The 17,732-nt window shown below is 49.4% G+C and overlaps 1 protein-coding gene across 1 annotated transcript in view; it reads left to right on the top strand.

Moving 5' to 3' along the window:
- The window catches only part of kank3 (KN motif and ankyrin repeat domains 3), a 45,088-nt gene that overhangs the window by 7,260 nt on the left and 20,096 nt on the right, over positions 1 to 17,732 (top strand). Inside the window, exons 2-5 of the mRNA XM_055658348.1 lie at positions 9,777 to 9,878; positions 11,503 to 13,380; positions 14,976 to 15,075; positions 17,159 to 17,413. Coding sequence (XP_055514323.1) covers positions 9,842 to 9,878; positions 11,503 to 13,380; positions 14,976 to 15,075; positions 17,159 to 17,413 — 2,270 coding nt within the window. The 5' untranslated portion in view covers positions 9,777 to 9,841. The remainder of the gene's footprint in view (positions 1 to 9,776; positions 9,879 to 11,502; positions 13,381 to 14,975; positions 15,076 to 17,158; positions 17,414 to 17,732) is intronic.

The following is a 17,732-nucleotide window of genomic DNA, read 5'->3' as shown; positions in this document are numbered from 1 at the left end:
CTGATGGCCTGAGGAAAAAAGCTGTTTTTGAATCTGGTGGTTTTGCTCCGCATGCTGCGGTAGCGCTTGCCAGATGGTAGGAGAGTGAACAGTTTGTGTGCTGGGTGGGTGGTGTCTTTGATGATATTGGTTGCTCTCTTGCGACAGCGAGATGGGTATAAGTCCTGGATTGCAGGTTGGGGTGATCTGGTGATCTTCTCCGCTGTCCTCACCACTCTCTGTAGTGCCTTCTGGTCAGCAGCAGAGCAACTGCCATAACAGACTGAGAGACTGCTGGTAAGAATGCTCTCAATCTAGGGGTGAAGTTGATGGGTGATGTTGATCAAAGATCCTATAGCGGAGCAAGATAGACCACTCCTGCGAAATGCAATGGCCTGACGTGTAGTACGCAACGGAGCGGAACGTGGGCCTTTTTTTCATCCATTTCTGTAACCAGACCCGACCCGACCCGCAGTGTAATCAACGTTGCGGGGGAACAGTTTGTGTTAATAAATTAAAATTCTGAAAATGAGGAGAAGGTAGTTGAGGAGATGACAGGAGAAGACAGAAGGTAGTTGAGGCCACAGTTCATTGGCTATATTTAAGAGGGAGTTAGATGTGGCCCTTGTGGCTAAAGGGATCAGAGGGTATGGAGAGAAGGCAGGTACGGGATACTGAGTTGGATGATCAGCCATGATCACATTGAATGACGAATGGTGCAGGCTCGAAGGGCCGAATGGCCTCTACTCCTGCACCTATTTCCTATGTTTCCATGTTTCTAAGATTTTTCCCAAATAACTTTTATTTTTACGAGGATGTTTCCGTAACCGGCTTGTGGTCTCCGCGCTAGTATCTCTGCTCCGCTGTACGGGATCTTTGGTGCGGAGACGGAAGCCGGTTACGGAAATGGGGTCGAATCTGCCCATGGACCGTACCACGACTTTGTCGTCGAGTGATCTATCTTGCTCGCTGTAGGATCTTTGGTGCTGACTTTCAAAAGTCTGGTTGCTTAGTCTGAAGGAGGGTCTCGGCCCGAAACGTCACCCATTCCTTCTCTCCAGAGATGCTGCCTGGCCCGCTGAGTTACTCCAGCATTATGTGTCGATCTTCTGTTGTTTATGACCCTGCAGTTTTGAAACATTCCTGGGCATGACGGTCCCCCCTGTGGGGTTTGGCCTCTCCCTGTAGTTGAATCGTTGGCTGTGAAATGCGATGCTAATGCGCCTTTTCTGGGGCTTTCTGGTTTTTTTTTTCGTTGCTGGGAATGTGGTGGGCGACAGTTCGCAGCTGTTGCCTGCCCGGCCTAATGTCCTCCCGCCCGCCCCGGGGAATGTGGACCTTCACTGGGGGCCCAACCAGCCAGCCGGCAACAATGCAGCCAGCAATGAAAGGCCAGGCTTTTTTTTCTCTCTCAAAAAGATGAGAGTTCCCCCAAAGTGTCACGGAATCAATCGGTTGCCTTGAACTGGCCCAACAGTGGAGCCTTGTGTAGAGGGAGACAAGTAGAGAGAGTTACATACAGAGGGAGCACACAGTCCAAAGAATGCTGGTGGTCCAGTCAATGTATCCAGTGTTGTCATGTATCACCAGCCGACTGACAGAGGCCAACCCAGGCGACTGGTTGCATGCTGGCCCACAGAAGCAGATCTACAATCACTCATTACAACCGCTCCACACTTTAATGGTGAAGGGATACGGGGAGAAGGCTGGATAAGATCAGAAGAGGAATAGATCGGGTAGATGCACAGACTCTCTTGCCCAGAGCAGGGGAGTCGAGGAACAGAGGGCATGGGTTCATGGTGAAGGGGAAAAGATAAAGATAAGGTCTAAAGAGGAGAAGAAAACTGGATTTGAAAGAATTCAATTTCCCCGACAATTTAGGAGCACACAGCAATTGTGCAAAGTGGACCGATAGTTTTGGAGACTAGAGCAGTCACGTTCTGCGTCTGGGCTGGGACCACATCACTGACACCTTGCCCTTTCTCTCAAGTATCCAGTCTGGTAAGTGTATCAGCGGTAGAGTTGCTGCCTCACAGCGCCAGAGACCCGGGTTCGATCCCGACCACGGGTGCTGTCTGTACGGAGTTTGTACATTGAATTGTGTGCAGTTTTGGTCCCCTAATTTGAGGAAGGACATTCTTGCTATTGAGGGAGCCCAGCGTAGGTTCACCAGGTTAATTCCCAGGATGGCGGGACTGTCATATGCTGAGAGAATGGAGCGGCTGGGCTTGTACACTCTGGAGTTTAGAAGGATGAGAGGATATCTTATTGAAACATATAAGATTGTTAAAGGTTTGGACACGCTAGAGGCAGGAAACATGTTCCTGATGTTGGGGGAGTCCAGAACCAGGGGCCACAGTTTAAGAATAAGGGGCAAGCCATTTAGAACAGAGACGAGGAAACACCTTTTCTCACAGAGAGTGGTGAGTCTGTGGAATTCTCTGCCTCAGAGGGCGGTGGAGGCGGGTTCTCTGGATGCTTTCAAGAGAGAGCTAGATAGGGCTCTTAAAGATAGTGGAGTCAGAGGATATGGGGAGAAGGCAGGAACGGGGTACTGATTGGGGATGATCAGCCACGATCACATTGAATGGCGGAGCTGGCTCGAAGGGCCGAATGGCCTCTACTCCTGCACCTATTGTCTATTGTCTATGGTTGTCCCCATGGGTTTTTCTCCGAGATCTTCGGTTTCCTCCCACACTCCAAAGGTTAATTTGCAGATTAATTTTCTTGGTGCGATGTAAAACTGTCCCTGGTGTGTGGGATAGTGTCAGTGTGCGTGGATCGCTGGTCGGTGCGGACTCGGTGGGCTGAAGGGCCTGTTTACCGCGCTGTATCTCTAAACTAAAGTAAACTAAAGTGAAAAATGTCATTTAAAGCCAGTTTACTGACAAACCTCCGTCGCCAACATACTGCCCAATTGTCTCATTGATCCAAAGAGCGTTGTTTTTTAAAACTCCATCTAAAACAAAACACATCTGAAGAGGGGAGAGATGTGTGTTTGTTCATCGAGGGGGATTGTAGCAGCCTCCACACTTTGTACTCAGCTGACAGCAAGGCCCCTTGATAATCAACTCCAGCATTTCCCAAATCTTCGCTGAGAGGTCACGGATTCCAATTGTTTTGAGTTCCGCCCTCTGAAGGAAACATCTGTGGCTAAAACAATGCAGTGGCTCACATCACATCCTCGAGTCGGGCTAGTTTATACACTTCCCACAATGGGGTGGAAGTGCTGGCTTCAATGCTGCCTTTCCTGTTACTTTTTGAAGGACAAAGACTTCCTCTGACAAACGGGATTTAATAAAACCCCCCAAACAAGAATGTCTTTTCACAAACGCACGTCGCATCTGCTGGAATGGAGAAATAATGTCATAAGTGATAGGGGCGGAAATAACCCATTCGGCCCATCAAGTCTACTCCGCCATTCAATCACGGCTGATCTATCTCCTCTCCCTCCTAACCCCATTCTCCTGCCTTCTCCCCATAACCCCTGACACCTGTACTAATCAAGAATCAGTCTATCTCTGCCTTAAAATATATCCATTGACTCGTTGCCTCTACAGCCTTCGGTGGCGATGAAATCCACAGATTCACCACCCTCTGACTAAAGAAATTCCTCCTCATCTGAAGAAGGGTTTCAGCCCAAAACTCTGCCTATTTCCTTCGCTCCATAGATGCTGCTGCACCCGCTGAGTTTCTCCAGCACTTTTGTTCACCGTCCATGGCTCATGAACTGTTCTATGTTCCCATGTTCACTCCCCACAACACAACAACTCACTCAGTGATCAGTACAGAGGGCTCGGTTTCGAGGCTGACGAGGTTATGTGAATTTCCTGTTGCATATTCCAGCACAATGGATTCTACAGGATGTGGCCATTTAGTGCCTTCGGGAGATATGTAATTTACGGCAGAGATCCTGCCCCGATCCTGCACCCCTCACCTGCATTGTGTTATTGAATTATAGACGTTGGGAGCAAACAGACCCGTGTTTAACGTGTCCCTAATCCCAGTGGTGAATCTCTGGAACTCTCTGCCGCAGAAGGTAGTTGAGGCCACAGTTCATTGGCTATAGTTAAGAGGGAGTTAGATGTGGCCCTTGCGGCTAAAGGGATCAGGGGGTATGGAGAGAAGGCAGGAACAGGATACTGAGTTGGATGACCAGCCATGATCATTTTGAATGGCGGTGCAGGCTCCGAAGGGCCGAATGGCCTACTCCTGTACCTATTTTCTATGTTTCTATGTTTCTAACCCTAACACTTCTCTCTTTGTTACTTTTATTTCGTTTTACTGTGGAAAATAAAGTTTGGTTTAAAGATACAGTGCGGAAACAGGCCCTTCGGCCCACCGAGTCCGTGCTGGCCAGCGATCACCCCGTACACTAGTTCTATCCTACACTCCATGGACAATTTACAGAGGCCAATTAAGCGACAAACCTGCATGTCTTTGGAGTGTGGGAAGATTGCATATAGTACAGAAATAGTCTACTGTTTTGGCCCAGTTTTCAAAGTCCAGTCAACACTCTAGTTGTTGTGAGCGGGGCCCGATCCAGGCGAGCCCCAGGCTGCTCCACGGCCTACAGCCGTCACCTTCGCTTGCACCTCATGTATCATTCCTAACTGTCACTGCATGTCATGTTGTCACTTGCGGGCGGAGCACCAAGGCAAATTCCTTGTATGTGAATACTTGGCCACTAAACTTCATTCATTCACCTGTGAATCGACCAGCGAACCCAGGTCCCTCTCCTCTCCTCTCCTCGCTGGAGGTCCAGGGGCACGTCCCACAGCCGACCACTCCTCTCCCAACGGCCTTGCTCCTCCTCTCTGGCCATGTCACGTTCCTGGTGGCGCAGCGGTAGAGTTGCTGCCTCACACAGCGCCGGAGACCCGGGTTCGATCCCGACCACGGGTGCTGTCTGTGCGGAGTTTGCACGTTCTCCCCGTGACCTACATAGGTTTTTCTCCGAGATCTTTGGTTTCCTCCCTCGCTGCAAAGACGTGCAGGTTTGTAGGTTAATTGTTTTGGTATAAAAGTGTAAAAATGACCCTAGTGTGTGTGTGTGTGGGGTTGTGTTAGTGTACAGGGTGACCGCTGGTCGGCAGGGACCTGGTGGGCCGAACGGCCCGTCTCCGCGCTGTATCTCTAAAGTCTAAAGTAAAGACTCTTGACTTTCCGCGATGTCTAATGAGCCTGTCCCACTTAGGCTATTTTTAGGCGACTGTCGGCAACTATCATAGTTGTAGCAGGACTGAACACCCTTCAACATCAAATTTGAAATAGAATCATTACTTTAACAACAAAAAAAGGAGTCAGCACCAGCGACAACCTACGTCAGGAGAAGTCACGCATAGAAACATAGACAATAGGTGCAGGAATAGCCTGCACCGACATTCAATATGATCATGGCTGATCATCCAACTCAGTATCCTGCACCTGCCTTCTCTCCATACCTGGAAAGATGGGCCAGGTTACAAAAACCTGACCAATGAAGCGATGTGCTTCAAGGCACGAGGAAAGAGCAAATGAAGGAAAATACATCACAGTACACACAGCGGTAGAGTCGCTGCCTCACAGCGCCACAGACCCGGGTTTGATCGTGACTACGGGTGCTGCCTGTACGGAGTTTGTACGCTCTCCCCGTCACCTGTGTGGTCACGGGGAGAGATCTTCTCCGAGATCTTCAGTTTCCTCCAGCGCTCCAAAGAGGTGCCGGTTTGTAGGTTAATTGACTTGGTATAAAATGTAAAATTGTCCCTGGTGTGTGTCGGATAATGTTAATGTGCGGGGATCGATGGTCGGTACGGACTCGGTGGGCCGAAGGGCCTGTTTCTGCGCTGTATCTCTAAACCAGGTCTGAAGAAGGGTCTCGCCCCCGAAACATCTCCCATTCCTTCTCTCCAGTGATGCTGTCTGTCCCGCTGAGTTACTCCAGCATTTTGTGTCTATCTTCGGTTTAAACTAAACGAAACATCCTCAAGCGGAACTAACTTCATGCCGAGCTCTCCTCAGTGACAGGTTGTCGCTTGCTAGAATAACACTGGTGCGGAGATTGGAATTTGGGATAGTGTCAACTACTCGTGGATGAACAGCAGCCAACTGATGCAGCATTCCAAGCTCCGGGACCCCTGCTTTTTGTTCCATTATATTACGTACAGCATGAAAAAATCATAACAAAACCCACCACCATAATACTAGTCAAACAAATATTCTTCAATATCAAATATATTATTAAATAATCATTTCCCCAATCTTATTAAGGAGACATCATTTTTAGGATGGTGCTAGTATGTGGTCGGAGTGGACTCAGTGGGCAAGGGGGGGCTGTTTCCATGTTGTATCTCCTAATTCTAAAGCCCAATGATGAGTGGTTGAATTAAAATGTTTAGACGCTCTCTGCATCGTCAACAAGCACAAGGGGAATGTTGCCTGGGACTGTCGGACTGAGCGCTGGTCATAGGGTGGGATCAAGCAGAGCGGTCCAAGTTTCCATCCCAGTGAATACATCATTTGATCGAATGTGCTCATGTTTCATAACATCTGGGAGGTTTTGGTGGTAAACATCTTACTAAGTTATAGTATATAGAGAAAGAGAGACCGTGGTTATTTGCAGAGATTTGAAGGGCTGCACAGCGGTAGAGTTGCTGCCTTACAGCGCCAGAGACCCGGGTTCGATCCTGAGTGCGGGTGCTGTCTGTACGGAGTTTGCACGTTCTCCCCGTGACCTGCGTGGGTTTCCCCCGGGTGCTCCGGTTTCCTCCCACACTCCAAAGACGTGCGGGTTTGTAGGTTAATTGGCTTTGGTAAAAATTGTAAATTGTCCCTAGTGTGTGTAGGACAGTGTTAGTGTACGGGGCCATCATTGGTCGGCTGAAGGGCCTGTTTCCACGCTGTAGCTCTGAGCTAAACTACACTTAAAGTAAAGTTAGATCAAGGATAGGCATCAATAGTCAAGTCAATAGTATTTTATCTGTCACATAGGCAAGTGCAAAGTCTGAAGAATGGCCTCGACCCGAAACGTCACCTATTCCTTCGCTCCTTAGATGCTGCCTCACCCGCTGAGTTTCCAGAAGGGTCTCGACCCGAAACGTCACCCATTCCTTCGCTCCATAGATGCTGCCTCACCCGCTGAGTTTCTCCAGCATTTTTGTCTACCTTTGATTTTTCCAGCATCTGCAGTTCCTTCTTAAACAACTGCACAGTAAAATTCTTGTTGCATATATTACACACACGGGAGAGGAATTATTGCAAATTTCTACTTCTCACTGGCTTTTATTCTTCATTTTATTCTCCACTTCCCCTCCATTTGTGTTCATTCTGTCAAACAGTTAAAATTCAGCTTGCGTGCAACTAACACCGGCTGCAGAGACAGACACTGATCTGGGAGGTGCTTCTGTTAAACTTGCCAACAATCACAGCTGGGAAACACCAGCTCCAAAATAAATTCCCCCCACCCCAGCCCTCGGTCTCCAGTGGCCCAGCTCAGAATATCTCTGCTCATAAAGTCATGAGTGAAAAGAGCAGAATTAGGCCATTCGGCCCATCAGGTCTACTCCGCCATTCAATAATGGCTGATCTATCTCTCCCTCCGAACCCCATTCTCCTGCCTTCTCCCCATAACCCTTGACACTGATCACATTGAATGGTGGTGGTGGCTCGAAGGGCCGAATGGCCTACTGCTGCACCTATTGTCTATTGACACCCTATAAGAGCAGAATTAGGCCATTCAGCCCATCAAGTCTACTCCGCCATTCAATCATGGCTGATCCATCTCTCCCTCCTAACCCCATTCTCCTGCCTTCTCCCCATAACCCCTGACACCCGTACTAATCAAGAATCTATCTACCTCTGCATTTAAATTGTCCGTTGACTTGGCCTCCACACCCTTCCATGGCATGAATTCACCAGATTCACCACCCTGTGACTAAAGTCATTCCTCCTCATCTCCTTCCTAAAGGAAGGTCCTTTAATTCTGAGGCTGTGACCTCTGTTCCTGGACTCTCCCACCAGTGGAAACATCCTCCCCACATCCACTCTATCCAGGCCTTTCACTATTCGATAAGGAGGAATTTCTTTAGTCAGAGGGTGGTGAATCTGTGGAATTCATTGCCAGGGACGGCTGTGGAGGCCACGTCGATGGATATTTTTAAGGCGGAGATAGATATTAATATATGATTTAATAATATTATGTGAAATGTGCTTTGTATTCTAGTGACCATTATTACTCATTAATCCAGAAAGGCTGTGATTGCAACAATGATATCTTGGAGCAAGTTGCCCAATGACTCCCAAACATTGTCTGAAATAAGTGCAGTAAACCCTCGTTTTTAAGGACCTCTTTATAATGGATTTTGGTTACCTACCGATCAGGAACGATCCCAAGAATTATGATGAGCGTTTGTCGGCACTGGGCCTGTACTCGCTGGAGTTTAGATGAATGAGGGGGGACCTCATTGAAACTTACCGAACAGTGAAAGGCCTGAATAGAGTGGATGTGGAGAGGATGTTTCCACTAATGGGGGAGTCTAGGACTAGAGGTCACAGCCTCAGAATTAAAGGATGTTCTTTTAGGAAGGAGATGAGGAGAAATTTCTTTAGTCAGAGGGTGGTGAATCGGTGGAATTCTTTGCCACCGAAGGCTCTGCAGGACAAGTCAGTGGATATTTTTAAGGCAGAGTTAGATAGATTTTTGATTAGTACGGGTGTCAAGGGTTATGGGGAGAGGGCAGGAGAATGGGGTTTAGGAGGGAGAGACGGATCAGCCGTGATTGAATGGCCTAATTCTATTCTGAACCAAAATCCATCACTGTGAGGGTTTAACGTCAAATATTGACATGACAGCGAGTCTTTCCGTCGATCATGTTTCCCATCCTATTCCCATTCACTCATCCCATTTCCCTTATCCCAGTGGTTAGTGCCGATAGGTACAGTGGGCAGCATGGTCAGGATGGGCTGAAGGGCCTGGTTATATGCCATACGGACTCCATGACTCTACTTTCTCCAAAATACCATTTTTTTTTTCACTTGTCCAAAGGGATCTGTCGGGAGTGAAAAACTAATATGTTTTACTGAAACAAACGTGGTCTCCAGTGTATTATTCAGCCACCTGTTACAGTAACTACAGCCACACGAGTCATGGGCTGTAGAAAGACCAGTGTTAGTGTTTCAGGCCGACAACAGTAAATCTCAGCAAGAGTGTGCAAGAATGTTCCTTCATCACTTCTTCACCATCACTCTGGCAGCCTCTGGAAGCACTCGTTCCTTCCTCTCTCAGATTGTCTGGAAGTATTTATCTCTCTCTCTCTCTCTCTCTCTCACTCTCACACTCTCACGCTCTCTCTGCCTCCCTCCATTAAGTCAGCACCCGTAGTCAGGATTGAACTGGGGACTCTGGTGCTGTAAGGCAGCAACTGCACCATTGCACCAGTGTGCTGCCCATCAGTAAATCCAGTCATGCCTTCCACCAAATATTACCATTAAAATACACGGTGGTGCAGCGGTAGAGTTGCTGCCTCTCAGCGCCAGAGGCTCAGGTTCGATCCCGACTGCGGGTGCTGTCTGTACGGAGTTTGCACGTTCTCCTCGTGACCTGCGTGGGTTTTCTACGAGGTCTTCGGTTTTCTCCCACTCTCCAAAGACGTGCAGGTTTGTAGGGTAATTGGCTTGGTATAAGTGTAAACTGTCCCTAGTGTGTGTAGGGTTGTGTTAGTGTGCGGGGATCGCTGGTCAGTACGGGCACGTTGGGCCGAAGGGCCTGTTTCCGCGCTGTATCTCTAAACTAAACGTTTCCTCTATGTTTACTGCAGGGTTGCCCCGTGCCAGCTGGACCCATCGCTAGGATTTGATGGGCACTCGGAACCTCTGATGAAGGATGGCACAACCTGCACGGATGAACCTGAGTATTCCGGGTAAGGAACGCTCACGGGCAGCTCGCTCCGCCTAACGTTTCCACCATGGGAGAGTGTAGGACCAGAGGGCACAGTCTCAGAATTAAAGGACGTACCTTTAGAAAGGAGATGAGGAGGGGGGTGAATCCGAGAATTCATCGCCACAGACGGCTGTGGAGGCCAAGTCAGTGGGTATTTTCAAGGCGGAGATAGATAGATTCTTGATTAGTGCGGGTGTCAGGGGTTACGGGGAGAAGGCAGGAGAGTGGGGTTAGGAGGGAGAGATAGATCAGCCATGATTGAATGGCGATGTAGACTTGATGGGCCGAACGGCCCAATTCTGCTCCTATAACTTATGAACGTGTCAGTTTGTTATAATGCTCTATGTACAGGACCTGCTTAAGTGTTCTGAATGTTGGACCTTTAGTGTACTTCAGGGTTATGGGGGAGAGATAGGGTTAAGAGGGAGTTGATTCATAAGCGATAGGAGTAGAATTAGGCCATTCGGCCCATCAAGTCCACTCGGCCATTCAATCATGGCTGATCTATCTCTCCCTCCTAAACCCCATTCTCCTGCCTTCTCCCCATAACCCCTGACACCTGTACTAATCAACAATCTATCTATCTCTGGCTTAAAAATATCCAATGAGATAGATAGATAGATAGATAGATAGATAGATAGATAGATAGATAGATAGATAGATAGATAGATAGATAGATAGATAGATAGATAGATAGATAGATAGATAGATAGATAGATAGATAGATAGATAGATAGATAGATAGATAGACAGACAGACAGACAGACAGACAGACAGACAGACAGACAGACAGACAGACAGACAGATAGATAGATAGATAGATAGATAGATAGATAGATAGATAGATAGATAGATAGATAGATAGATAGATAGATAGACACAGACAGACAGATAGATAGATAGATAGATAGATAGATAGATAGATAGATAGATAGATAGATAGATAGATAGATAGATAGATAGATAGATAGATAGATAGATAGATAGATAGATAGATAGATAGATAGATAGATAGATAGATAGATAGATAGACAGATAGACAGATATAAATAAAAGAACAAATAAATAAATAGGTAAATAATTAAATATATAAATAGATGTTTAGATTATATAATGTTTTATTTTTAATTGTCTACTGCATATCATGTTGTTACTTGTGAGCAAAGCACCAAGGCAAATTCCTTGTATGTGTATATACTTGGCAAATAAAATTTATTCAATTCAATTAAATAAAATAAATAGATAAATAAATAAGTAAATAAACAGGTAAATAAATAGATAAATAGAAGAATAAATGGATAAACAAACTACATTCCACCCCCGTTGAGCTTCTTGGTGCGTAGGGCCAGTCCCCACTTAAGTGTCATAGTCGCGGCAGGTTGCCGAAAATGTTCAGCATGTTGAAAATCCAGCCAGCGGTCGTGAGTGGTCGCCCAAAGAGTCGTACCTTTATCTGGTCACCGCTGCGTTTTCAACCCGTTGAACATTTTCGGCGACCTGCGGTGACTATGACGGGTGCCGGCAAGTCGCCGAAAAGATCACGTAAGTGGGACAGGCCCTTCTGACTTGTTGTGACTGTCTGACGCGAGTGACTGTCTCCCCAGATCTGGGCAGCCGTGCGTTGTGCAACGAGGTGGATGACAGCGAGAAGAGCCCGTACGCCGTTGAAACGCCCTACGGTTTTCAGTTGGACTTGGATTTCCTCAAGTACGTGGATGACATTCAGAGCGGGAACACGCTGAAGAAAGTGAACGTCCACCGCAGGCGCCGGGCCAGGCCGTCGGTCAGCACCAGCGGCTGGACATCCACGGAATCACTGACCTCCTCCACTGGCCTTGAGGACAACAAGGCTTTGCCCACCACGCCGAAGCTCAGGACCCACACGGCCGCTTATGAGATCAAGGACCCGACGTGGAGCCATCCGTCTTACCCCACCTCGCCCCCGCCGGCCAACAGCCTCCTCCCACCGCCTTCTCCAAGGTCTTCGCTGAGGAACATTCGGGTGGAAAAGACTCTACTGGAGACCAGCCGCAGGCTTCAACAGGAGCAGTTGACTTCAGAAGATGGGGTGGGGTTGGCCGGCAGTGGGTCTAAGGTGGTCGCAGGTCCATTCGGTCAGAGCCAGGTCTCTCCTTGTCCTCAACATGACCCTTGTGTGGGGAATGGTGAGCTCAACTCGGTGTCCAATCCTCCCTTCGGTGGCTTTTTCCGCTTCAGCCCGGTCAACTCCGGGAGGAGCTCGCCGGCCGTGGGCATCACTCCCGGACACCTCCAACACATCCGAGAGCAGATGGCGACCGGGCTGAGGAGGCTGAAGGAACTGGAAGAGCAGGTGAAGGAGATCCCGTCCCTGGAGAGGAGGCTGCAGGCCGTGAGCGAGGAGAAGAGGCAGCTGGTGGCGGAGCTGAAGAAGAGCAAGGCGCGCAGTCCCGGCGAAGACCTGCTCCTCCTCAGGCAGCGATCCTACAGCGCGGGGAACGTGGGCATCTACCAGCCCGAGGCCCAGAAGATGGTGATGGACCTCCGGCTCGACTTGGCCGCCCAACACCAGGAGAAGAGGACCAGCAAGATCCAGGAGCTCCGGAGACTGACAGAGAAACTGAGTCAGGGCGACAGGGGCAGAACCTCCTCCAAGGTGGGTTCCCCAACCTCCCCCAGCAAGGAGCCGCCCTTCAGGTCGGTGGGGGTGGGGGAAGATGTGGACATGGGCCAGGTGGTCTTCTACTACAAGTGGGACAGGCCGACTAGAGAGGCAGCGGTGGGGACGGAGGTGGAGGTGACACACGTGGGCGTTGGGGTGGTGGAGACCATGCTGGGCTTGACCAGCGAGGCTCAGGAGGAGATCGAGTTCCTGCAGGAGATCATCGAGGGGCAGAAGGCCAACATGGTGGCGATCGAAGGGGAGCTGGAGGAGGCGCACCACCAACTCAACACGTTGAAGCTGAGGCCGCTGCCGCCCGGCGCTTGCAAGCAGACGGCGGATGCCAGCGTGATGGCCCAGCCTCGAACCGTCAACGCCAGCACCGAGACCACGGTCCAGCTGGTCAGCCGGGCGGTTGGCGACCACCGGGAGATCTCGGACGCCTCCGTCGGACCAGATCCTCGTCCAGTTCCATCCCTCGCCGACAATCTCCCCGCACACGGTCAGTGTCTCAGGGGGTTGGGACCAGAGGTGGCCAGAGACATTCATCCAGCCCTTCCCACCGAACAAACGGAGACTACCGTTGGACAACCGGTGGCGACTGTCGGCGAGGGGACAGCAGCCGAGCGCAGTCCGGGCGCGGAGACGAGAGAGACTCGCCGCGCCGCCTTTCTGGACGGGGTGACCAGAGTGAACCTGTCCAAAGACACGGTCCAGGAGAGGCGAGTGGCGGTGAAACTCTGCAGCGCCTCGTTGCAGGTGGTGTGTCAGAGAAAGGCCAGCGCGGAGGGAGGTGACGACAAGCCCCCCGGACCACCTCACACAGTCGGCCCCACCAAAGGTGAGTCTCGGACTAAACCTTGGACATAGAAACATAGAAACATAGAAATTAGGTGCAGGAGTAGAGGCCATTCGGCCCTTCGAGCCTGCACCGCCATTCAATATGATCATGGCTGATCATCCAACTCAGTATCCCGTACCTGCCTTCTCTCCATACCCCCTGATCCCCTTAGCCACAAGGGCCACATCTAACTCCCTCTTAAATATACCCAATGAACTGGCCTCAACTACCCTCTGTGGCAGAGAGTTCCAGAGATTCACCACTCTCTGCATGAAAAAAGTTCTTCTCATCTCGGTTTAAAGGATTTCCCCTTTATCCTTAAGCTGTGACCCCTTGTCCTGGACTTCCCTAACATCGGGAACAATCTTCCTGCAACTTCCTGGACTGAACATCTCACTGACATGCAGATGAGAAAAAAACATTTTTCACACAGAGAGTGGAGAGTGGATCTTATATAAACTTACAAAATTCTTCAGCGGTTGGACAGGCTAGATGCAGGAAGATTGTTCCCGATGTTGGGGAAGTCCAGAACAAGGGGCCACACAGTTTAAGGATAAGGGGGAAATCTTTTAGGACCGAGATGAGAAAAACATTTTTCACACAGAGAGTGGCGAATCTCTGGAATTCTCTGCCACAGAAGGTAGTTGAGGCCAAGTCACTGGATGGATTTAAGAGAGAGTTATGCCCTTAGGAAACCTGAACGGAAACCTCTGGAGACTTTGCGCCCCGCCCAAGGTTTCCGTGCGGTTCCCGGAGGTTTTTGTCAGCCTCCCTACCTGCTTCCACTACCTGCAACCTCCGGCAACCACCTGCAACCTCCGGGAACCGCACGGAAACCTTGGGTGGGGCGCAAAGTCTCCAGAGGTTTCCGTTCAGGTTTCCTAAGTGGGACAGGGGCATAGAAACATACACAATAGGTGCAGGAGTAGAGGCCATTCGGCCCTTCGAGCCTGCACCGCCATTCAATATGATCATGGCTGATCATCCAACTCAGTATCCCGTACCTGCCTTCTCTCCATACCCCCTGATCCCTTTAGCCACAAGGGCCACATTTAACTCCCTCTTAAATATAGCCAATGAACTGGCCTCAACTACCTTCTATGGCAGAGAATTCCAGAGATTCACCACTCTCTGTGTGTGAAAAATGTTTTTCTCATCTCGCTCCTAAAAGATTTCCCCCTTATCCTTAAACTGTGACCCCTTGTTCTGGAGTTCCCCAACATCGATAACAATCTTCCTGCATCTAGCCTGTCCAACCCCTTAAGAATGTTGTAAGTTTCTATAAGATCCCCCCCCCCCCCTCAATCTTCTAAATTCTAGCGAGTACAAGCCGAGTCTATCCAGTCTTTCTTCATATGAAAGTCCTGACATCCCAGGAATCAGTCTGGTGAACCTTCTCTGTACTCCCTCTACGGCAAAGAATGTCTTTCCTCAGATTAGGAGACCTAAACTGTACGCAATACTCCAGGTGTGGTCTCACCAAGACCCTGCACAACTGCAGTAGAACCTCCCTGCTCCTATACTCAAATCCTTTTGCTATGAAGCCTTTTTCTATGTTTCTATGATTGGACTTTTACCATTTATCTTTCTGCCAGGGGTCCTGAAGTCGATCATGAAGAAGAAGGATTCGTCGAGCAACTCCGAGCCGAGTGCCGGCAAAAAGAACCTACAATTTGTCGGTTTTTTGAATGGAGAGTATGTAACTATCAGTCCAACGTATATTGTGGAATTCTATTGGAGCGGGGATTGAAATGTGTTCTTCACTTCACGGAGAGTGAAAGCTAATCACACGCACGTTACAGGAGCTGAATTAGCCCATCGAGTCTGCTCCGCCGTTCAATCACGTCTCTGTCTGATCTGTCTCTCCCTCTCAACCCCATTCTCCAGCCTTCTCCCCGCAACCCCTGAGACCCGCACTGGTCAAAAATCTGCCGATCCCTGCGTTAACACAACAAATAACGTTGGTTCCCCTCCCACACAGATGTCCGTGGCAATGTAATCCACAGATTCACCACCCCCTGGCTAAAGAAAAATCCTCCCCTTCTCCTTTCATGACAAATTTACTAGAATGTTGCCTGGGTTTCAACAACTAAGTTACAGAGAAAGGTTGAATAAGTTAGGTCTTTATTCTCTGGAGCGCAGAAGGTTAAGGGGGAATTGATAGAGGTCTTTAAAATGATGAGAGGGATAGACAGAGTTGATGTGGACAAGTTTTTCCCTTTGAGAATAGGGAAGATTCAAACAAGAGGACATGACTTCAGAATTAAGGGACAGAAGTTTAGGGGTAACATGAGGGGTAACTTCTTTACTCAGAGAGTGGTAGTGGTGTGGAATAAGCTTCCAGTGGAAGTGGTGGAGGCAGGTTCATTGGTATCATTTAAAAAATAAATTGGATAGGCATATGGATGAGAAGGGAATGGAGGGTTATGGTATGAGTGCAGGCAGGTGGGACTAAGGGGGAAAAAAAAAAATTGTTCGGCACGGACTTGTAGGGCCGAGATGGCCTGTTTCCGTGCTGTAATTGTTATATGGTTATATGGTTATATGGTTAAATTAAACCGTACACAGTAAACACTTGGCAGACTCAGCGGGTGCAGCAGCATCTATGGAGCGAAGGAAATAGGCAACGTTTCGGGCCGAAATCCAAAGGGTTTCGGCCCAAAACGTTGCCTATTTCCTTCGCTCCATAGATGCTGCTGCACCCGCTGAGTTTCTCCAGCATTTTGTCTATTTTTCTCCAGCATTTTTGTCCCCCACCCCACCCCTTGCCTCTCCCACAATCGGCAGCAGTCAGGGGCCGGCAACTCACCGGGACTTCAGGCCCTGGTCCAAACCCAGTCGAGAAATACCTGCAGTTCCCCCCCACCGCCGCCCCAACCTCTATCTCTCAGTCTGAAGAAGGGTCTCGGCCCGAAACGTCACCAATTCCCTCTTCTCCAGAGATGCTGTCTGACCCGCTGAGTTACTGCAGCGTTTTGTGTCCATCATCCTTGCTGAGATATGTGGCCCAGAGTAGCTCACACAGACTCGCATGGTGACATAGCAAAGGTCTACGGTGTACGTGTTTGTGTGGGGTGGGCTGGCACCAGGTTGATGGGCTGAAGGGCCTTTCTCCTTTCTCAAAGTGGGATTTTGACTGAGGGCGGGTCTGCGGATTGAATCATTGCCCCTGTCCCACTTAGGAAACCTGAACGGAAACCTCTGGAGACTTTGCGCCCCACCCAAGGTTTCCGTGCGGTTTTCGTCAGTCTCCCTACCTGCTTCCACTACCTGCAACCTCCAGCAACCGCCTGCAACCTCCGGGAACCGCACGGAAATCTTGGGTGGGGCGCAAAGTTTCCAGAGGTTTCCGTTCAGGTTTCCCCAGTGGGACAGGGGCATAAGGCTTGGCGGCACGGTGGCGCAGCGGTAGAGTTTCTGCCTTACGGCGCCAGAGACCTGGGTTCAATCCTACCTACGGGTGCTGTCTGTACATTGTCCCAGTGCCCGCGTGGGTCGTCTCCGGGTGCTCTGGTTTCCTCCCACACTCCAAAGACGTGCAGGTGTGCAGGTTAATTGACTTTGGTAAAATTGTAAATTGTCCCTAGTGTGTGTGGGATATGGCTGGTGTACGGGGTGATCGCTGGTCGGCGCGGACTCGGTGGGCAGTAGTGCCTGTTTCCGCGCTGTATCTCTAAAGCAAAGCAAACTAAATTAAACTAAGCATTGAGGTGCAACGTTGAGCGAGCTTTGAAGTTGCTCGAAGATAACGGGAACAGTGTCACGTTTTACATCACAGATATGAAACGAGCTCCAGCGAGGAGTCGAGTGGCGAAGAGAGCTCCAGGGACAAGGTGATTGCGGACAGTTCGGACAGCGAAGTGGGCAACTGCAGCGACAGCTCGGACGAGGACGGCGTGGCGAACCTGAACGACAGCGACAGCGACCAGCGTGAAGGTGCTGAGGAGCGCAGGGGTGAAGCTGGGATGGAGATGCCTGAGCTGGGCGGACAGAGGGAAGACAAGGCAATCTGTGAAGAGGAAGTCAAAGAGAAGTGAGGATAAGCTCATTCATTTGTTCAAAAGATATTTCAGCAAAATGTTTGACCAGCGCAAAGAAAACAGTCTACTTGTTCAATGGTCAGTGGGTCAATGGTCAATGGGTCAGGGGTTCAATGGTCAATGGGTCAAAGGTCAATGGCCAATGGGTCAAAGGTCAATGGTCAATTGGTCAGGGATTCAATGGTTCAATGGGTCAGCGGTTCAATGGGTCAAAGGTCAATGGGTCAATGGGTCAGTGGTCAACGTTGCTTTATTGTCACGTGTGCAAATGTCCAGTGAAATCATTTTTTTGCATATAGTTCAGTAAAGTAT

This window comes from Leucoraja erinacea, chromosome 29, assembly GCF_028641065.1.
Source record: "Leucoraja erinacea ecotype New England chromosome 29, Leri_hhj_1, whole genome shotgun sequence".
In the NCBI taxonomy this organism is placed as follows: Eukaryota; Metazoa; Chordata; class Chondrichthyes; order Rajiformes; family Rajidae; genus Leucoraja; species Leucoraja erinaceus.
The sequence above is the reverse complement of the archived record's forward strand: the minus strand, read 5'-3'. Positions and strand labels throughout refer to the sequence as shown.